The 24,092-nt window shown below is 36.5% G+C and overlaps 1 protein-coding gene across 1 annotated transcript in view; it reads right to left on the reverse strand.

The window, feature by feature from the left end:
• THSD7B (thrombospondin type 1 domain containing 7B) overlaps positions 1-24,092 on the reverse strand; it is a 699,268-nt gene that overhangs the window by 174,310 nt on the left and 500,866 nt on the right. Inside the window, exon 14 of the mRNA XM_040645418.1 lies at positions 5,901-6,079. Coding sequence (XP_040501352.1) covers positions 5,901-6,079 — 179 coding nt within the window. The remainder of the gene's footprint in view (positions 1-5,900; positions 6,080-24,092) is intronic.

Genomic DNA, 24,092 nt, shown 5'->3' on the forward strand with positions numbered 1-24,092 from the left:
GCTGATGTTATCCAATGTAATATTTCAGGCCTTCAGGAGTTAAGGAGCCAGGGATAATACGAGGTATGGGAACATGGTGAAAGAGTTACAAAGACAAAATCTGACAAAATTTGCCTGTCATAACTTTATAGCTGTCCCCAGCCAATCCTGGAATTCCTGCCTAGGAACAGTATAGGGGCTAAGGACAGGCTGCCCCATGATGGGCCACTTTGGCATGAAAATTACCCTAAGCTAAAAGCAATCAAGACCCTATGAGCTCAAGAGAAACTTTTGCACCTCCCTTAACCACACGGAAGAATCTAAATTGAAGGTCTTTTCCAGAATAAGGATTACTCTCTGAGATAAATTTTATTGGAGTCACCCATCTGCACGGCAGGGCAAACATCTAATTACCAAACATATGCTCTTCTTATCACTCTGTGAATTGCTTTCCTTTCCCCAAGTCCCAGACTCTTACCCTCTTTCTCCTTAGTTCAGAATGACACGTATACCTCATATTGCCCGTCCTTGGAATTTCCATGTCTGTGTGGATTCCCCATACATGCACTACTAAATTTGATTTTCTCCTGTTAATCTGTCTCAAGTCAATTCCCTTCTTAGTCCAGCTAGAAGGACCGTTGAAGAGGACATGAATTCTTGCTCCCTGACAATAGCACTAAGAACATTTACCAAGCAAGCCTAATAAAGAACATTCTAGAGGTACATAAGAACATCTTGAATAACAATTAAAAGTAATTTTGAGCATTTTCAGAGTAGCAATACCCAATATCAAAACAGTAAAATTCAAGACAGAGTGGACCACAAGAAAATTGCTTTCATGCGTGATTCTGGCACCTCTCAAGAAAAATGATCAAAGTTCCAAAAGATTTTAACAAGTCTGAGGGCTATTACTTTGGAATGATCAAGAATAGTTTATATGTAGACACAAATGTGGGGGGAGAGAAATCTCTTAAGAAAAACAATTTTTCCTGGAGATGGTGACAGGGCAAGAACAGAAAAGAAAAATTGCCTCTCTTCTGAGCTCTACTCAGCTCAATTAGTGAGATGTCACAACTTGAGAGCAGTTTGGGTTGGCAGACAGGCATAAAAGGAACAAAAAAAATGGAAGAACACTACCCCTTAGGAGCCATTTCATGCTGCCTCTGAGATGGGGTGCAGCGTACCTGGGTTTTGGAATAACTACTACGTTAGGGAGAGGTTAAATGTTCTAGGAGTATCTGCCCTATTAAATCCTCCCAAATAACCCTGAGGAATGAATCACTGTGCTTCCCTTAATTCTATGGCATATGATATTTCATACTTAAAGCAAAGTCTTTTCAAAGGTACAAACACCAACACCCCTCCCCACATAAGAATGGCACACCTGAATGTACTTAATCATGGATAAGCTTGGGCTGCCTTCCATATTAATCCTCAAGAACAGGACTTCTTACTCCATTTCAGTCTGGGTCTCCTGCCAAAGTACCAAGTCTAAAAATGAGCAGGACACTGCCAGGAATGATTTGGACTAGCTTAGAATGAGTGGGAGTTGGGCTGATCGAAAAGAAGCAAGAAGCCAAAACTGGTTAAGTCAAATTAAAATTTAAGTGTAGCCATATTTTTGTGGGTAAACAAATTCAGATAGACTGATAGCAGAATATCGCGATGTGGAAACTATTAATTAACGAAGTAGTATTAAAAATGAGCATAAGCTCTTTCCCTATAGAAATATTTTTTCATCCACAAGCCTCTTCTAAGAAAGAAATATTCATGCTAAAAAATTTCTATGTATCTTTGGAAAGAAAGTATTCTTTAAACATTATCACCCTACTATGAAAAACAAAATGCATTACACTCATTTCCAAATTTAGACCACTTCTCTTTGGGGGGAAGACACACTTTTAAAATAGCAATTGTTTCTAAAAAACACACATATTCAATTTATATCCTCTCATTCAATTGCAAACATAATCAAAACTCAAAAATGTATTTAAGTAGGTAGCATACATTTTTAAAGAGTATAGGTAATGAATCTCAATGTATCATTTCCCCCCCATACACACTGTGAACACACAGATTTGCAACCTATAAGCAAAATATAATTTCCTGGAACTCTTGCCTTCAATCATGTGAAGAACTCATAAGGAGAAATACAAGTCCAACAGAGCTTTAACGTCCGTATATTTAAGATTTTATTAAGGAGAGTTTCGAAAGAAAAAAACAGCAAAAATATAAAGTATAAATAATCTACTCAACATATTATAGACTATAAAAAATTAAAATATATTATGTGTTTTATTATGCACAGCAGAGTCAAGGGCATCAGCCAACTGACCTGATAATCCAATAAACTATTGAGAAGTTTTCTGCCTTGATAAGAGTTTTGGGTAAACTACACGCCAGAGCTATTTAGCATCACAAATATACTTAGCAGAAAGCCATTCAAGTATTGCTGTCACTTTGGCACTTCTAGAGAAAAAGCTATCACATTGATAGGTTCGGGTTTAAAAGGGAGGCTTTTTAGGAGAGATCATAAAAATTGATTCCACTAACAGGTTCAGAACAGTTTATGAGCTTGTGTACATAATACCAAACTTTTTTTTTTTTTTTTTTTTTTTTTTTACATCACTGAAATTTCAATGGGGATCCAACATTCAGGAGTTTTGAGACAGATCTTGAAAGACTCTTTGGGCGATAATAGTTTGGAGGTTCCTATTTCTTTCTTCTAGAAGGGCTAGTGTTTTTGAGAATTTAAATGACACATCATAGCATAGGAGACCAGGGTTCTAACATTTTTTTCTGCAGAACTAGCCACCCACTCATCCAGAGAGAACGTTTCTTTTAAAATGAAGCATATAGTAAATATAATTCAACAATATACAAGGTAGTACAGCAGGGAATGGAATGAGTTATAAAAGTAGAAAGACCTTGCCTTCACAAGATCTCCCTTTCTACAGAGAAATGGAGAAGAATGAATAAGCATGTGTAGGTATGCTGACATTTACAAAGGCATATGCATTATATATACATATACATAAGTTGTATATGTTTACATATATATTTATGAACAGTATGTTTGGCTCAATCTGACATGTACAGAATTTTCCTCTTGTACAGGTACTGAAGATATGTGCCTCTCTTACTGCTAAAATTTGGTTATATATTTTTCTAAGCTCTTCCTTATGTGAATAGAAAAGAGAGTATTAACCTGGTCTTAAAAACAGGAAAATAAATCTAAACCTGAGAACTAATTGGAAAGGAGACAAATAACCTAAGGCCAGTAGTAAAACTGAACTTTACAAAAAAGCCTTAGTGGGTGTACCTCTAACTAGATCATATTTCCAGCTTGGAGAAACAAATAGCTAACTTTTCTAAAGAAGACTTGCCATAAATAATGGAAGCTGGGGAATATATCCTCAATAATGAAATTTCCTGCCAACCCAATTTATTTTCAGATGAGTTAAGAAAATATGGATAGCTTTAAATAGATTTCTATATATTATGCAACGTGCGCGCATGCACACACACACACACACACACACGTGTGATACTCTTATATTTAAGAGCAAATATATAATGAAGTCAGCAAATATTGCTTTCCACAAATCTACTTCCAGGTAAAAGTGCGCTTGCTTTAGAAAAGGAATTTCTCTAAGGAGAATTTCTTCTAAATTTTGAATTTTTTTTTTTTTTTTTTTTACAACAGTGTTCTCCCTTGCTATTCACAGACTTACAACTGAGAGGGAAGCCTTATTACTTAATGCCCCTATCAATTAACCTATATTAAAATACAAAGTATGAATTAGGGTGAAGTTTTTCAATTCAAGTTGAATTAAGCCACACACATGCTAGACAACTGAGACCTCTTTATAGCAGAATATATACCACATTAAATTTGATTTCTCAGCATTAAATCCCAGGATTCATTTGGAACGTAACAAACAAATGTCTCTGAAATGCAAAAATTCCCTTCTTGAACTCAAGAGTTAGAAATACCTCTTGCAGACAGCCCCATCCTCACATAATTTTCACTTATGGAATTTATCTAAGTTATTCTTAAAGTTGGGTTTAATTTTTTTTCAGCTTGTACTACCTTCTTCAGGTTACCAGTTTGATATGTCAATCAAACATTTTGAAAAAGTTTCTTTTAAGTCACAGCAGGTTGACAAGTATCTATCTTATTCATACCCTCAACTTTGATAGACACACTTCTACATATTTGCCTTTGCATACTGAAAATACAGTCTTCAAGTCTGCACTCCAATGAAATCCCTTTAATTCCTTGGTAATTTCCTAGTTCATAAAATTAGCATATTAAAATTGGTGGTTAGCCTAAGTGTGAAGGTTTAGCTTTCATTGAAGGTTTTGAGAAAAAATAAGAATTACCATGCATTGTTTATAAATGATTAGTAGTTATTTTCCAATTTAAATGCCTGAAAAATTCCCTAGGGAAGGTCATATAGTCCTCATACACAGCATTCACTTGAAAAATTTTCCTTGTAATCACAAACCTGTCTTATACCTTTTCTTTGTACTAAACTAAGGTTTATCTCCTTAGACCATCTCTGCTCTGATTATTTCCCTCCTGTTTTTATTAATCAGATCCCAATCTTCCTTTCACCAAACTACCCTACTTGTGGAGTTTTGGGGGTTTCTTTGTTTTTGCAACCTTTATGTTGATTTTATGATCTTCTGCCTTGTCTTCCCGCATTGGTTTGCGTTCGCTTTGAGAGAAGAAACTATGGTCACTATTTTACCACATAACCTTTAAAAAAAAAAAAAAAAAAGAGTAGGTACTCTGCCATCTTAAAACAACTATTTTTTGGTGGAATGGTAATTTTTCATTTTCAGTGAGTTATGGGTCTTTTGGCAAAACTTAGGAAAAAAAGTGGCTAGAGATATTGGCCTTAATTGACACATGATATCTACTTGTATGTTTGTATGCTATTCAAATTAATTAAGAATAGACATATGGATTTCCTTTCCATTAAACAGTCTGTACAGAAACTCTAATCAAAAGGGGATCATAGGGCAGAAATTAACAGCATTAGTAATAGAAGCCTGTGCAGCTATTCTGTTAAAATAGCTGCAGGATCACAAATGAACGATATACACATATAAGACACCCTCCACAACTATTAAGAATAAGGAATTTTCAACAATCATCAACATGTGCTCTACCTATTCAATCGATAAAAAAATTACATGTCAGTCCTAATCTGATAACCACTATGCAATTATGGGAGAAATTGCAGGTCATTATTAAAATTCTTAACTTCATCTTAGACTATCATATGGGTAAAGCCAAGTAACATACTCTAATCAATATTGCCCAGGATAGCAATTTTACTAGACATCTATAGGAAATAGGTAGAGAAACAGCTCAGAAAAGACATGAAAAACTGGCAACTTTGGTAATGTTGAGAAGAAAAACAGTAGATGAAGAGTTTGGTGAAGGAAAGGAGTACCCCATTTTTGGAGCACATGGATGAAATCACTAACTATACTTACTGCCATAAAGTACTTGACATTCTCCCAACATTAGTGTTTATATATTTTTTACTACTTATATTTAAATATATGTATATATGCGCGCACACACACATATACGTACAAACAAATCACTTTTATAATATGAATAATCAAGTTACACTTCAAGACCATATAAAATCAGTTGGATTATTTCTCATAAACATCGTTATTGCTAGTAACACCAAGTTGGTCTCTGCATTACCTAGAAGTAGGCAAGGCTTCTATTACTAACTCTGTTATATTACTTTATGTCCTCTTAACCCCGCTTCTGAACTTGTGAGAACTTTTTATGACCCACTTGTAACAAGATAATGACTTCAATTTCCAGAAGAAATAATCAAGTGAATAATTTTTTAAGGCTTTTTGTGTTGTTGCTTCATGTACTTTACCTGATTTTTGAGATCCAGTCTGGGACATGGGCGACCTCCATTGTAAGGTTTCTCTTTTAGCCATTTGGACCGAATTCGCACTCCAATTCCACAAGACGAGCTGCAAGACCCCCAACTAGACCAGTCGCTTAACTTGCAATCAAATGGGCATGGGATGACACACTCTTCTTCAATATAACCTGAAAGAAAGATTTAAGTGAAGCGAGGAAAATCTAGTCAAAATGTACTAATCAAATTTGCTTGTTTACAGAAAGTAAACAGTCACATCTCAGATTGTTCAACAATATCACTGCAATGGCTTCAGTGATTTTCTATTCAAATAAACAGAAAGGTTTTAAGAGATAGGTGATAGAGTCACATTTGCATTCCAAATTTGTGCCATCTAACACTTTATAGCCAATTCTGGGAGGGAGGAGCAAAGAAAAGTGCAGTTAGTCTTATTTTCTCTTAGAAAGAAATACAATGTTTCGGGGCTAACGATAGCACCATCTCCCCTCACTGAGCCTTGTGTTCTATGATTCCTACAACTCACCATCTGGGATCGGGGTGCATAAGACAGTCCTTTTTTTTTTTTTTTAGTATCTGTCATCTGCAAAGCTTTCACTAAGACAGCTCTTGATTCTCACTTCCTGGTAGTGTGGCTTGGAGGTGGGAGGAGGACAGAGAGTGGACCACAAATTAGGAAGAACAGGATATTATTTACCATCTACAGGACCAGTGAAAGGCTTGAAGATATTAGACTGGAATCAAGAGACTTGGGTGGAAATGCACAGGTAGATGTTCTAGTTACCTGGACTTACTCCTGTCCCAGCCCACTTCTTGCTACAGTCTTTCTCTGGATGACCTCGTTAACTGTCACCTCCACTGATCATTACCAAATATGCATTTCCAATTCTAATCTTGCTACTGACTTCTTTACGACCCACTGATCCACTCTAATTGGATGCCTAATTATCTCCAAATTCAACATACCTGAAACTGAAGCCATCAATTTCCTTTAAAAAACATGCTAATTCTCTTGTATCATTCATCTTAAGTGCAACCTATCTGATCCCTGTACCCTGGTGTTCATGCCTGTATAATTTCATCGCTTTGAGTTTGGGCAGGACCTTTGACTATAATAGGATTCCACTCCCAAGATTAGGTTATGGTATATAGCAAAAAGGAAGGAAATTTGCTGATATATTAATATGTCAAATTAGTTGATTTTGATGATCAAAAGGAGATTGAGAGTTTGGCCCAATATGGCAGCAGAAGAAGACCCTAAACTCACCTCCTCTGTGGACACACCAAATCTACACCTAGTTACACAGTAATTCCTCCAGAAGAACTGTGAGCGGACTAAACAACTGCTGCACAACAAAAGAGACCATGTAGGGGCACCTGGGTGGCTCAGTCATTAAGTGTCTGCCTTCTGCCCACGGTGTGATCCCAGGGTTCTGGGATCGAGCCCCACATCAGGCTCCTCCACTGGGAGCCTGCTTCTTCCTCTCTCACTAGCCCTGCTTGTGTTCCCTCTCTTGCTGGCTGTCTGTCAAATAAATAAAATCTTAAAAAAAAAAAAAAAAAAAAAGACCATGTCGAGAATGGCAAGACAGATGTGATATGGTAACTGTAGACACCCCCATGCCCAATGCTGTGAACTACAGTGGGAAAGGGTACTACGGAGGGCCTATGAGCAGTTTCATCTATCTAGGGCACAGAAACAAACAAGGTTTTAAAAAGAAACTAGAATTAAAAGAAATCAGCTTTAGAACCCTCCCTGCCAAACAGCTGCTAGAACTTTCTCCAGATTGGAGAGGCTGGATAGCATCACAGTGCATACTCCCCCTTCATCCTGCAGACAGGAGCAGGGTCCAGGCATCCTAGCCAGCCTGCCACCTCAGCAACCCCTGGGCCCCTAGCCCCCACCAGCCCCAGATGCCCCGGGGGCATAGAAAAAAAGCCACGGTTTGAAAGAGTAACTAGAACATAAAAGATCCAGCCCTAGATCTCTACCAAATGGTGGGAGAGCTGCTGGAGCTCTCTCCAAATTGAAGGGCCTGGCGAGTGCCACAGATTATGTTCTCCTTCCATCTTGATAGTGTGGACAAAAGTTGGATCCAGGCACCAAAGCTGGTCTACTGCCTCAGTGAGCCTCTTACCCCTAACCAAGACTAGCCCCAGCTGTCCCATCAAGGAGGCCCCAGGGCAGCCATACTACTAGGACACACCTGGTCAGCGCTCACTGTAGCTCCAGCTACCTTGCCAAGGTGGCATACACACAAAGCACCCCAGAACACTCCTATGCCCAACTTAGGCTCTGCACAACTTGGTAGGATGACCCCTACCTGGAGTGCTTTGGGGACATTTGGCCCGCTTCCACCTCAGCTCCAGCCACCGTGCAAGGATGCCTTGGTGTGGAGTACCCTGGGACACACAGCCCATGCCCACTTTGGCTCCAGTCACCCCACCAAGGTGACCTCTGTGCAGAGTGCCCAGGGACCCCCAGTGCACAGCAGCCACAGCTCCAACCAGCCAAGATCACCAGACATACCTCCAGTTTAGGTGAAGTAGCTGTTCTGCCAAATTCATACAAACAAAAACAAAGTCAAGCAAAATGGGGAGACAGAAGAATATGTTCCAAATGGGAAAACAAGGCAAAACCTCAGGAAATGAACTAAGTGATATGGAAATGTACAATATGCTTGATAAAGAATTGAAAGTAATGGTCATAGAGATGCTCACCAGACTAGAAAGAGGAGTGGATGAACTCAGGGAGAACTTCAACAAAGAAATAGGAAACATAAAAAATAACAATCAGAGTTGAAGAACACAATAACTGATATGAAACATACACTAAAGGGAATCAACAGAAGATAAAAGGCTGCAAAAGAATCAGTGATCTGCAAGACTGGGTAATGGAAAGTGACCAAACTGAACATCAAAAAGACACAAGGACAAAAAAAATGACAATAGGTTAAGGGAGTTTTGGAAAACATCATGTAAAAAACATGCATTATATGGGATCCCATAAAGAGAAAAGAGAATAAAAGGGGCAAAAAACTTATTTGAAGAAATAGTAGCTAAAATTTTTCCTAACCTGGGAAGAGGAGATATCCAGGTTCAGGAAGCACAAAAAGCCTCAAACAAGATGAACCCAAGGAGGTCCAAACCATGACACCCAATAATGAAAGTGGCAAAGATTAAAGATAAAGAGAATTTTAAAAGCAGCAAGAGAGAAGCAACTGTTATGCACAAGGGAATCCCCATTAAGGCCATCGGCTGATTTTTTTTTTTTTTTAAACAGAAACTTGGCAGGCCAAAAATGAGTGACATGATATAGTCAAAGTGCTAAAAGGAAAATGAACAAACAAAACAAAACCTAAAACTAAGAATACTCTATCCAACAAGATCATCATTCAGAATTAGAGAGATAAAGTGTTTTCCAGACAAAAGTCAAAAGAGTTCATCACCACTAAACTTGCCTGAAAAGAAATGCTAAAGGAACTTCTTTAAGTGGAAAAGAAGAGGCCATAAAGAGTTAAAAAAATGATAGAAAAGGAGACTCAAAAGATGTAAAATATGACAACATATATATGAACTGTGGAGGGGAGAGTAAAAATGTTCTTTTAGAATGTGTTGAAGCTTAAGTGACCACCAACTTAATATAGACCGCTATATACTCAGGATGTTATATATGAATGTCATGGTGAACACAAACTAAAAACCTAGAATAGATACACACACACACACACACACACACACACACACAAAATAAAGAGGAAAAAAGCCAAGCATAAGAGTACAATCAATCACAAGAGAAGAAAGCAACAGAGAAGTACATAAACAACCAGAAAAACAAGAAAATGGAATAAGTACATAACTATCGATAATTACTTTCAAACTAAACGAACTAAATGCTGTAATCAAAAGATGTAAGTTAACTGAATGGATGTAAACCAAGCCCCAACTATATGTTACCCATAAGAGACTCACTATAGACCTAAAGACACATACAAACTAAAAGGATAGAAAAAGATACTCCATGCAAACTGAAGTAAAAAAAAAAAACCAAAAACACCTGACATAGCAGTACTTTTATTAGACAAAATAGACTTTAAAACAAAGACCATATCAAGAGACAACAAGGGCACTAAATAATGATAAAGGGATCAATCCAGTAATAAACTAACAATTGTACATATCTATGCATCCAACATTTGAGCACCCAAATATATAAAGCAATTAATTGAAGACATAAAGGGAGATACTGACAATAATACAATAATAGTAAGGGACATTAACACCCCATCTACATCGATGGAGAGATAATCCATGTAGAAAAATCAATAAAGAAGCAGTGGCTTTGAATGACACATTAGATCAGATGGACTTGAGATATACACAGAAAATTCCATCCCAAAGCAACACAATACACATTCTTTTCAAGGGCCCATGCAACATTCTCCAGGATAGATGTATGAAGTCACAAAGCCTGTCTCAATAAATTTAGGAAGATTGAAATCTTATCAGAGCATCTATCTTTTCTAACCCCAATGGTATGAAACTAGAAATCAATTATAAGAAAAGGAATAGAAAAAAATACAAACACATGGAAACTAAGTAAAAATGCTACTAAACAACCAGTGAGTCAATGGAGAAATCAAACCAAAGGATAAGTTTAAAACCTGAGACACAAGAAAAAAAAAAATGTAACGGTCCCCAAACTTTTAGACATAATAATAGGTATTCCAACAGGAAATTTGTAGTGATACAGGTCTACCTCAAGAAACAAACAAACAAAACCAAATGATCTAATCTTATGCCTAAAGGAAATAGAAATAAAGAACAAAGTAAGCCTAAAGTTAGAAGGAATTAATAAAATCAGAGCAGAAATAAATGAAATAGAGACCCCCCCCCAAAAAATAGAAAAGATAAGTGAAACCAGGAGTTGGTTCTTTGAAAAGACAAGCAAAATTGATGAACTTTAGCCTAATTACAAAACAAACAAATGAACAAAAAAACCCAAATAAATAAAATCAGAAATGAAAGAGAGGAAGTGACAACTGACACCACAAATACACAAAGGATCATGAGATTATAGGTCAACAAATTGGACAACCTAGAAGAAATGGATAAATGTTTAGAAAAATACAATCTTTTAAAACTAAATCAGGAAGAAATTGACAATCTGAACAGACTATGAGTAAGAAAACTAAATCAGGACTCTGAGAAACAAACTGAGGGCTTCAGAGGGGATGGGGGTGGGGGAATGGGATAGACTGGTGATGGGTAGTAAGGAGGGCACGAATTGCATGGTGCACTGGGTGTTATACGCAACTAATGAATCATCGAACTTTACATCAGAAACCAGGGATGCACTGTATGGTGACTAACATAATAAAAAAACATTAAAATAAAAAAAAAACTAAATCAGTCATCAAAAATCAAAAAATATCCTTATGAGACAAAAGTCCAGGACCAGATGTCTTCACAGGTAAATTCTACCAACCAACCAACAAACAAAAACAAAAACAAACAAACAAACAAAAAATACCAAGCAAGCAACTAGAGGCCAATATCCCAGTAAACACAGATACAAAAATCCTCAACAGAATATTAAGAAACTGAACTTAATAATACATTAAAAGGATCATTCACCATGATCTAGTGGTATTTATTCTGGGGATGCAAGCAAGGATGGTTCGATATCCACAAATTAACGTGATACACCACCACAACAAAAATGATAAAAATAAGGTCATCCCAACATATACAGGAAAAGCCTTGGACGAAATTCAACATCTATTCATGATAAAGACTCTCAAAAAAGTGGTTCTATAGGGAACATACCTCATCATGATTAAGGCCATATATAACAAAGCCAGACATCATACTCAACAGTGAAAAAACAGTTTTCTGTAATGTCAGGAAAAAAGACAAGGATGTCCATTCTTTCTAGCTTTATTTAACATAGTACTAAAAATCTTAGTCACAGTAGTCAGACAAAACAGGCATCCAAATTGCTAAAACAAAACAAAAACAAAAAAAACCCCCAAAACGTCACTATTTGCAGATGACATGGTAGTATACAGATAAAACCCTAAAGAAGGCAACAAAAAACTCTTAGAATAAATGAATTCGGTAAAGTTGTAGGGTATGAAATATATAGAAATCTGCTGTTTCTTACATTAACAGCAAAGTAGCAGAAAGAGAAATTAACAATCCCATTTACAATTGCACCAAAAAGCATAAAATACCTAGGAATAAACTGAACCAAGGAAGTGAAATATTATACTCTAAAAACAAAAAAACTGATGAAAGAAATTGAAGATGACATAAACAGACCGGAAGATATCCCATGCTCATGGACTAGAAGAACCAATATTGTTAAAATTTCTATACTACCTCAAGCGATGGACAGATTTAATGCAAAGCCTATCAAAACACCCATAGTTTTAATAAAATGGAATACTAAAGTTTGTATGGGACCACAAAGAACAAGCCAAATTGCCAAAAGCACTCTTAAAGAAGAACTGGAAGTATCACAATCCCAATTTCAAGATTTACTACAAAGCTGTAATAATCAAAACATGGTAGCAGCACAAAAAGAGACACACAGATCACTAGAACAGAATAGAGGGCAGAAAAATAAAGCGATGCTTATATGGTCAATTAATCTATGACAAGGCAAAAACATACAATGGAGAAAAGACAGTCTCTTCAACAAGTGTTTCTGGGAAAACTGGACAGCTATATGCAAAAGAATGAAACTGGACCACTTTCTTACACCATACACAAAAGTACATGCAAAACAGATTGAAGACTTAAATGTGAGACCAGAAACCATAAAACCCCTGGAAGAAAACATAGGCAGTAATTTCAGACATTGACCTTAGCTACATTTTTCTAGATAGGTCTCCGAAAGCAAGGGAAACAAAAGCAAAAATAAACTATTGGGACTACAACTAAACAAGAAGCTATTGCAAAGCAAAAGAAACCATCAACAAAACAAAAAGGCAACCTACTGAATGGGAGAAGATATATGCAAATGATATGTCTGATAAGGGGTAATATCCAAAAATATATAAAGAACTCCTACAACTCAACACCAGAAAAGATAAACAAAAAAAAAACAATCCAATTAAAACATGGGCAGAAGACTTCAATAGACATTTTTCCAAAGAAGACATACAGATGGCTGACATATGAAAAGATACTTAATATCACTAACCATCAGGGAATGAAAATGAAAACCACAATGAGATATGGCCTTATAGCTGTAAGAATGGCTAGTATCAAAGACAAGTGTTGGTGGAGATATGGAGAAAATGGAGTCCTCACACACTGCTGGTGGGAATGTAAATTGGTGCAACCACTGTGGAAAGCAGTACAGTGTTTCCTTAAAAAATTAAAAATAGACATACCATATGATCCAGTAATCCTACTACTGGGTAGTTGCCCAAAGAAAACAAAACACTCACTTGAAAAGACATATGCACCCTATTTATGGAAGCATTATTTACAATAGCTAGAATATGAAAGCAACTCAAGTGCCCATTGACTGATGAGTCGATAAATAAGTGGTATATGTATGTGTGTGTGTGTATGCATGTGTGTGTGTGTATATATATATATACACACACATGCATATATATGGGAATATTACTCAGTCATAAAAAAATGAAATCTTGACATTTGTGACAACATGGATAGACCTAGAGAGTATTATTCTAAATGAAATAAGTCAGACAGGTAAAGATAAATACCACATGACTTCACTTGTATGTAGAATATAAAAACCATACCAAAAACAACCAAAAAAAGGGTAGAAACAGACCCATAAATACAGAGAACAAACCAAAGGTGCCATAGGGGAGGATGGTGAAAGGATGGGCAAAATGGGTGAAGGGGTGTCGGAGGTACAGGCTTCTAGTATGGGATGTGTAAGTCAGGGGGAGGAATGTTGCAGGGAATAGAGAATGCAGTCAATAGTATTTTAATAGTGTTGTATGGTGATAGATGGTAGCTACACTTGCGAGTATAACATGAGATACATAGTTGTTGAATGAATATTGTAAACATGAAAATAATATAACATTGTGTGTTAAAAAATTTCAATAATAATTAGAAAGGACACAATATCCATGACAGAATATTAGGTGCCAAACAAATAGTAGTAACAACAACCACCACCACCACCACAACAGAGGGAGGAGTTTACCTGGGGGTGGGCATGACTTAATCAGGTGAAAACTCTTAAGAGTGTCTGGGACATTTCTGTGGAGGACGAAATCTCCTGTTGGCCTTAAAGATGCAGACAGCCATGGGTAAAATGCCTGTGGAGTGGCCATATTGCAGGGGACTGAGGAACTGGGGGGCGGGGCAGTTCCTGGGGACTCAGTAACTGAGGACAGCCTACATCTGTCAACCAGTAAGGAAACTGGTCCTCAGTCCCACAGTGCTTCATTCATTCACGTAGATGAATTCTGCCAAGAATTCCAAGGGAGCTTGGAAGAGGAAATTTCCCAAGTTAAGCCTCTGCTGAGACCGTAGCCTTGGCTGGCCTTTTTTTTTTTTTTAGGATTTTATTTATTTATTTGACAGAGAGAGACAGCGAGAGAGGGAACGCAAGCAAGGGGAATGTGAGAGGGAGAAGCAGGCTTCCCGCCGAGCAGGGAGCCTGATGCGGGGCTCGATCCCAGGACCCTGGGATCATGACCTGAGCCGAAGGCAGACGCTTAATGGCTGAGCCACCCAGGTGCCCCCCTTGGCTGGCATCTTAACTGTAGCCTGTTGAGACTCCTAAGCAGAGAATCTAGGAAAGCCATTCCTGTACTCCCCACCCATGGAAGTGGAGGTAATAAATGTTTTGAGCTGTGGGTTTGTACTAATTTATGCAGCAATTGAAAATTAACATATTATTCCCAATAAAAATTTGTTATCTTAAGCCTTCTTCCATCATTTTATACATATATTAGGAATAATACGTTCCAATTGTTGAAACATCACAAATAATGTCCTTTGCTCTGTAATTCCTTTGTCAGTTCCTGGTTCAAAATCCTAACAGTTTCTGGACCAGAATATAGCAATATTCTATCACTCCACCCTTTTTCTCAATCATTCCCTTTTGTTATTGGACAGTCACTCCAAAGAAAAAGGTACTTCTCTAAAATACGTAATAATTTACGCTACTCCTAGTTTTAAAACTTTTGCTGATTCTTCATTTCTTTGAAAATAAATTGCCAACTACTTTGCAAAAGTTGTAAGATTCCTTACCAGAGGCTCTAAGGAAAGGCTTTCAACCCTGTCTGTAAAATGTATTCTCACTGCCCAATGACCAGAATGGCATAGAATGGGACCTAGAGGAATACCTACGGGAGTCTAATGTGAAGTCAAGCATGAGGGCTACCTCCGTAACTTGTTCTTTTCTTGCCCTTCCCTCTCCTGAATCTTGAAATCTGTCCACATAGACTAATCCTTCTTCTCCAGTACTCGCCATGCCTTTCATGCAAAAACTTTCTCCAACAGTTTAGCCTTCCTCATTCATTACATTAGCCACTCTCTTGCTAACAGTCAACCACCTGGTGCCTTTATTCTTCTGCCATGCCAGTCTGGCAAAACTTCAGAACGAGGTTGGTCCAACTGTTTTCCTACTCCACTTAACACTGGATTACCAGCAGAGATGAAGAAAATGCTAATTCCACACTTGCGACATTGCAATGTGTGGTCTCCAACTTCAACAACCACGTTCGCACACTGACTAGGGATTCTTCTGACTTTCCTCCCACTCCCATTCCATATTATAGCTTGTTCAAACCTTGTCTACCTGTTCTCAAACTTTTAAGACCTCATCCCTTCTTTCCCAGAGAAAAACAGTAATAAGAACTCCTTCAATCTCCTGTGAATATGTTTGTATTCATTTCCATGTTTTTCTTCTTTTCAAATCATAATGGAAAAGGCATCTGTTTTCCTATATAGGGCACATTTTTACCACTTAAGTTCTCTACAAGCTCTTTGAGACCTTGTTTTCTTGATTGTATTTCCCCTCTCCTTCCCTGTGTTTGCATATATATGTTATATACATTATATACATATTTTAAGTTATATGTTATATTAATATATATATATATACACACATACACATATATAAAATATATATTTAAGTTCTATTTGTCTTTGATTAACATTAGAATGACTTTACATTCACAAATAATAATCACTGACCAGGGAGATTACACCAAACATCTAAGGTTCATCAGGAAGGATCCTTGTGGGGTTGCAAAAAGACACTCCATTTGAAGTCATTAAAAGAATAATTCTTTACTGTTTAACACAGATATAATTCTACAGTCCTTTCTAAGGAGCCTTGAGTACAAATTTAGTATTAGGTACATAAAAATGCTAATGTAAGATTAAATACACACCACAAGCATTGCTTAATTTTATAGAGAAACCGAGTCACAAAATGATTCCATTTGCTACTGAATAAAACAGAGGACGGGTAATTACGTGGAATTAATTGTCATGGCATGCAAGCTTCAAATATAAAATTCCAGGAGACTTTATATAAATAATTTTTAAATATTTGAGTCCCCATATAGATCCTATTTTAAAGCAGAGTTTGGATTAGATGCCCTTTTAATTCAATGAGATTTTTAAGATTTTTAGATTTTTAAAGATTTTTAAATCCTTTTCATCTATGCTTGCATATTTACAGATTTTAGAGAGCCTCTAGCAACACTTTTTTTTTTCCATTTCACCATAAGACATAAACCCAGAGGATCTCTATGAAAGCCAAGGTCATAAATTCAATGAGTATAAAATAATTCTGAAATTCAACAGGATTAAGCAACAGTGACATTTTTTTTTCAGGAAAGTTCTTTTCATGCTAGAATTTACCCCAAAGGAAAGCCCATAATGAGAACCATTAATAACTTCATATTCTTATACCTATCTCATAATTGAAAGGATTAGCTTTACTCACATAGTTAATACTTACAATTTTTGGCAACAGAATATGATCAAATGTGACTACATACAAGGTTAACCTGCCATATAAGAATTCCAATTCTTGACTATGTAAACTTCACTAATGTTTTAAAAACTCATTTACATATAATATGCCACAGAATAGCTTCACTGGCAACATTCATAAATCTAAATCCAATTCTATGAAAGAAGCAGTTTTTCTGCCAAAAATATTTTACACTACAATTTATATGCAGAATACATTGCTTGGACCATCATATTACTTGGCTCAGCGATGCTTCATGCTCCATTTTAGTTATCCATATGCATGTGAATATTGGTATGAAGTAGTCATTACAGAATTATCAATAGAGCATGTACCCACACTGTGATTTTATAAAATATAAGACATTACACATAGTAGGTGCTCAAAATGTATCTGTTGATATTATAAAGATGAACTGAATAGGACCTATTAATAGTATCTCTTATCTATATTATAACTAAAGGAATTTATTCAATGACATACCCATTGCCACTGAAGCCCAGAAACCTGGAATGAAAAAAACCTATTATTAAGCCCAAATTTAGCTCTTTAGGTAAATACAATGGACATAGGTGAAAACACAGCTCTTTGAATCAGGTGGTCTTGTTGATAAAACTACTTCCCAGGATATTATGTGTGCATTTTTTCCCTCCATCATTCAAGTACTAACACATTGTAACCCCCATAAGGTCTAGTTTGGAGGATATGAAATATTGAGGATACTAAGCCTGAGGAAATACCTAGATCAATTTACTTATATTTTCCTGTGTAAAATAACAGCAAACATCCAAACTGGACAGTCCATGTTCTATTTACTGGCACTGCTAATATAACGAGAACACAGTCCCAACAATAAGGGAAAAGATAAAACACTGATCGTCTCTTCCTCAATTCCAAGTGAGGATCTGGGAGCACCTTGCAAATTAAAATGAGATGTCTTAATTTCTTAATCTTTAAAGATTTACTGTTTTAATCTACATATTTTAGTGATACTATTTATCTAGTAATACACCATACTGAAAAGTATCTACTTTAAATCAAAGTAGTTTAAAGGATTTGTTTAGGGGGGTGGACAGAAACATGATGGCAAACGTTTTGATAATGTTGCAAGAACCACAACTTGAGAAAGTGGATCAATACTTTGCCATTGTTCTCAAGGGAAGAACTGACTATATTAAACACTTACTTAAAATCTCAATCCAGGGGCACCTGGGTGGCATAGCTGGTTAAGCTTCCGACTCTTGGTTTTGGCTCAGGTCCTGATCTCAGTGTTGTGAGATAGAACCCCACGCCGGGCTCCATACTGAGTCTACTTAAGACTATTTCTCCATCTGTTCCTCTGTCCCTCCCCCATGCAAGCTCTCTTGCTGTCTCTCAAATCTTTAAAAAAATAAATGAAATCTCAATCCACTAGTGTGTGGAAATATAGATCAAACTCAGTAAGATTGCCAGCTTGCTTTGGTGAATTTCTATTTCGACCTAGTACTGCTCCTGAATAGCAGCTACGTTTCTTTCAAAGATGGTGCCAACTTTGTTTAGGCCTCTGTGGGGTCTGAGACGGGAAAGTTGGAAAGCCCCAGAAATATCAAGTTTTAAATGAGATATTTTTTGAAAGTACTCTAGTATCTTTCCTGCATACAATCTTTTAGGCCATCAGAAAGCCTAACGTTAAACCTTATAACATGATGGTTATGGTATTGTAAATAACAAAGTATCTTCTTTGGACTGACAGCCTAGATACCCAAAACACAGTTGATTTAAAGTTATATAAAGTTCAAACAATCATGCTGACAAAAGAGTTTTCCTGATTCTTTAAAACTCAAATGTTTCATAGCATAATTATTTATTATGTTTTATTATATTTCCCAGAAAAAAAATCATCTAAATATCAACTAGTTTCTTAAATTACAAATATAACTTACTGGTGTCCTTTTAGATGTAGATGGGCTATTCAAAGTCAAGGAGGCCAAGAGCTTCATTTTATAGACTGGTCAGAAAAAGAAAGGGAACTCTAACCCAGACTTGACTGAGTTATTCAGCTCACTGGCAAGAAGAAAAAAAAAATCACTATATGGACCCAGCATGTTCTCTATAGTGCTAGAGTAATAAGGTAGAAAATCAACCCTGCTTTTAAAGAAATTCATATTTTGGAAGACATCGGTCTTATAAATGAGGGAAAAAAAAAGGTATATCATTAACTACTTAAAGCACGTGATGCAAATAATATATCCAAATTTTAACACAACGGGAGGTATAACAAATGCACATCCTGACTTTACTTTTTAAAAAATTCACCTGAAAATAGTGACATAATTTGTGGTAGACACAGTTTTTTGACTAATTGCTTGAGATGGTTCACCTGCTGAAACTAAATATATCAGTGTTACTCAATCAACCAAATCATATAAAGAACTGATCTTTTAAATTGAATTGTCCAGGCAATTTAATCAAGATGGTATTTCCAGTTGTTCATATAGACCAAGTTTCACATTAACGACCTCGTGCCAAGTTCCTCCAGGCAGACAAAAGAGATGTTACTCTCTTAGAAGACATCGAGGATGTTAGGGACAAATGGAACATTAGACACAGGACAATCTGAACTCTTCAATTAGGACAGTGTGTACTAAAGCAGTTTCTATCAATACTGCAAATAAATGCTGTTAAAATCAGTGACTGATTGCTTTAACCACATAATAAACTTGACATTTGAAACACGACATAGGTATACGAATTGTTGACAAACCAGTATTACTGAGTAATTCTTAGAACAGTGGCTGCAAGAGACTGTTTGAAGTCCTATTACATTTCCTTGCTCTGAAAAATCTTGCATCACACGAAACATTCTCTACCTTACGTTTCCTTAAAAAAAATCCTGAAAGCTGATCTGAGAGGTTGTCTTGTATTCATCAGTGCTATTGCCCAACTATTTTAGGTTCTGCTCCCTGATCCTCGAAGTTAGGTGTGATCTTTAATCTGCTTTAGCCGATGAAATGTGAGAAGTGAAACATGCCACTTCTAGGTTGAAGCCTTAAGAGCCCAAGTGTACTTTGCATACTCTTTCTTTCCCTTATGCACAGGACCAAAAATGTTAGATAGTGGCAGCTCCATAGCTAGGGTTCTGGAGTAAAGCAAAGCCCCCAGCCAACCCAAGATGGACACAGATAGTAAGTGATCTTTGTGGCTTTCAACCACTGTGATCTTGAAATATCGGTTGCATTTGTTATAGTACCATAATCTATCTCATCCTGATGGATCTACACTTGAAATAGCAAAGTGTATCTTTCAGAAGATAAAGAGACAAGCCCCATGGAACAAGTATTTAGAGCATTTTGAAAACCTAATATATAATGGCCTGAGAAAATAAAATTAAGCCTTATCAGCAGTTAGCCCACTTTGAAAGGCAACAGCATCAAATGAGAACATGACCTTGAAAAAGTTGAGCCTATGGATATGTAATTCAGGAAAATTTATAATTTATTATTTTAAAAAAGGACTAGAGATATGGATTATAAATCAAGGTCGAACCTTATGTGATCTGGAATGAAATATTAAATCCTAATAGTTCGGTCTCCTCATGTGAAAATAAAAATGCAACAATACTTGTCCTTTTTAAATCCCTTTAACACTGTAAGGTCAAAAAACATAAGCAGGCTGTTGTGGAAAAAATTAACATACAGCATAAATGACATGGTAATATTTTACCACCACTAAAAGCTGTATAGCAAGGTAAAAATGTTTTTGCCTTGTCCTGTTTTTGGTGCTAGTGATTGATGGAGAATATAATTCTGTAAAGATGCTTTAGTAAAAAAAAAATTACAGCATAATAATTTTCAAATTTGGGTGCCACTTCTCATTCCAAATCATTTTCATGTAAATTAAAAGCTAGGCTAACACTGACAAAATGAGAGATTCTGTATTGCATCAGTAAATCAGTTGTTTGAGTCCATCTCGGTCTTTCCAAGTCTGCCTCCAGCCAAGGCCAGACACTCATTATCTCTCACCTGGACTATTATAATGGCCCCTTAACTGACTCCACATCTCTAGTATCTTCTCATCCATTTGTGTCTGCTCAGCTACCATATTAATGTCCCAAAGCATGTTTAATGTCCTAAATATATCAGGCCTAACTTTAAATAACCTCTAAAGCATGGCAAAACTTTGATAAAAAGGCAATCCAGGCAAGAGAGATACCACAAATTAAACTGAGAAGATGCAAACGGACCTAAAATGTTCACGAGTCAATGAAGAAATCTGTAGGAGAATCTGAGGTTGGGGAGAAGTGTAATATTGGCTACCTCAGGTAGGACTATACTGGAAGGTCATGATGGAGGACTTAAAAGTTGATTAAGAATTGTGGTATTAATTCAGGTGTGCTGTTGAAGAAAAGACATCATGAGAGCAGGGTACCTTCTTAAAAGGTGATTTGAAAATTCAGAACTTAAGTGACAAATGGCTAGGACGTAGGGTAAGAGACCATTAAGTGTAATAGATATATATTACATTTCCTTATATATGTTGTTAGAAAATAATATAAGGAAATACGACTATTACTTATAATTAACCAGCTCTGACATGTACACATGGCTAATATACTATCTAAATGGAAATGATTATCTTCAAAATGACCAATGAACCGGTTCTTTAAATAGCAGCTTCATTTCCCAACTGTTAAGACAGGTTTAATATAACAAATTCCAACCATCATCAATGGCCAGTTTATGAGATAGATGCTTCTGAGTATTCCATGGGATTCAGAAATAGATGAGCTTGGAAGTGTCCTTTTTGCTTCATCTTGTAGGTCCCTAAAGGAAGCTCTGACCAAAATCCAGACATATTATTAGACCAGAGTATTGCATTGGTCTATTTTCTTATTTATGTATCTATTTTTAGACTAAGAGTTCAATACTGGGGGATTTCATATGAAAACAAAGATTTCTGGTTTCTCTTGAACATGTGGAGAATCTGGGAATACCTGGGTCCTCATTCCAGCTTAGGATTAATTGGCTGAAACTGAGTAGCGGGGCCTCTTCAGGTGAAATATGCCTTACCATTTCTCTATAGTTCCTTGGAGTGACTGTCTAAATTTCTAAACCAAGGATTTCCCCTCAACTGAGGCAAAACTTAACTCACAATGCCAATATGAAAACAGATGAAGGGGGGCTGCTTGCATTGAAGGGAAAAGTAGAAGATGAAGAACCCATGAATCAGGGCTCACCCTACTCATTACATGAAGATATCTATGAGGAATCGAGCTAGAAACCCCTACCTTGGAAGAGACCCATGCAAGAAAGAGTTCCTAGAGTGTAAGCTTCACTAGGGAATTTGAGTTCAGTACCTTGTATATTACTCACACCAACACTTAAACATAATTCTTAAAGGTGTCAGCAAGAGACATCAAAAATACCCAGAACATGAATACCTAAAATGAGATGGAGGTAGGTGTTCTCCATTCAGAGCCAACCTGCTATTTCTCTGTGGCACAGAACAAAGCTTGTAAGTGATAAGATGTGCATGGAACAAACTTCAGTATTTGTTTTTATTGTTTTATTTGTTGGAATTTTGGGTCATCCAATGATTTGTATTCATGAACAACGAAATATGTTGTTATTATAAATTCTAAACTATGGAGTACATGATGAAGAAAATTTACCTCCAAAAGTTTGCTTTTTGCCAAAGAACTGCATGTTTCACTGAGCTAATGCAGAAATCAATGTACTGGAATGAATTCACAGTACATTAACTTGCAAGTTACTGTAAAAAAAAAAAAAAACTTTGAAATCTCGCCAAGGTGTAAAATTAAATATGACTCTCTGTCTTGATTTATACTGTACGCTGGTAATGGTGAATTTGTTTCACTTACCAATAAATTTGTTTCCTAATGGATTGTGTATCACCTAATCCAGAGATTTAGGCTTTTCTTATCTCCTACAGACAAACAGCCATCTTATTATTTTATTTAATATAACAGCTAAAGGAAAAAAGTTGTGGGGGTGAGATTTTTGTTTTCCTTAAGTAAAACTGAAATAGTCAACAATCTTTTAGTTACACTAATACTGTCAAGGAACTGCAGATAATTCCAACTCACTAAAAAAGAGGACCTTTTAAACCAGGAAAAAGTCTGAAGAGTGACCAGAAATATGCCCCTGAAGAGAAAACAAAGGAATAGAGAAGAAGAGTTTATTAGTTTCCTAGGAATGTCCTAACACTTGGCTTGTGGCAGCATGCCTCCAACTCTTGTCTTCTCTTTGCGAGGTCCTCTCCCCTATGTGTCCCTGTGTCTCACAACTTCCTCTCCTAAGGACACCAGTCACTGGATTTAGAATCCTCACTAAATTCAAGATAATCTCATCTCAATTTTCTTAATTTCATCTACAAAGACACTATTTACAAATAAGTTCACATTCACAAAAATGTAAGTTAGGACTTAAACATATCTTTTGGTGGACACAACCCACTGGAGTGAGGAATAAAGACTGTGATAAGGAAGGCAATATAACACATGGACGAGAACCTGGCCTTTGAGATCAAACCAAGCTGGGCCTACATATTTCCCTTTAACATGAACTTCAATCTTATCATCCATAACAAAAACTGGCAAACTATGGCTTGCAGGTCAAATCCAGCCTCTGCCTTTTCATAAATACAATTTGCTGGAACAGAGCCATATCCATTTAAGTGCTGCCTATGGTGGGTTTTGTACTGCAAGGGCAGAGGTGACTAGTTACGACAGAGACAGTATGATGTACAAAGTCGGAATATTTGCTATCTGGACCGTTATAAAAAGAGGTCTGCAAATTCTGATTTATAAGATGGGAATGACAGTACTCACTGCATATGAGAATCAAATGAGAGCTCTAAGTAGTGTTGACTACACAAGCAAGCACTCTGAGTTAGCTGTCTCTATGAAAGTACTATGTCAAGTAATGAGCATGGGATTGAAAATGAGAAAGACCGGAGTTCAACATCAAGCAGTCCACTTCTTACTGGTGGTATTAATTTGTGCCTATCACTGACTATTTTCAAGCCTTGATTTTTCTCATTTGCCAAATGGAAGTAATTATTACACCAACTTCAAAGAACTGTTCTATAGATAAGAGGATCTGGGACAAGGAGTTAGCTATTGCTGCTACTATTATTATTCCCCAACAAAGAAGGTATAATATCATCTTAAGTGTATACGATAGGTACGGGAA

The sequence above is a fragment of the Ursus maritimus genome, unplaced genomic scaffold (assembly GCF_017311325.1).
Source record: "Ursus maritimus isolate PB19 unplaced genomic scaffold, ASM1731132v1 scaffold_1, whole genome shotgun sequence".
NCBI classification, from domain to species: domain Eukaryota; kingdom Metazoa; phylum Chordata; class Mammalia; order Carnivora; family Ursidae; genus Ursus; species Ursus maritimus.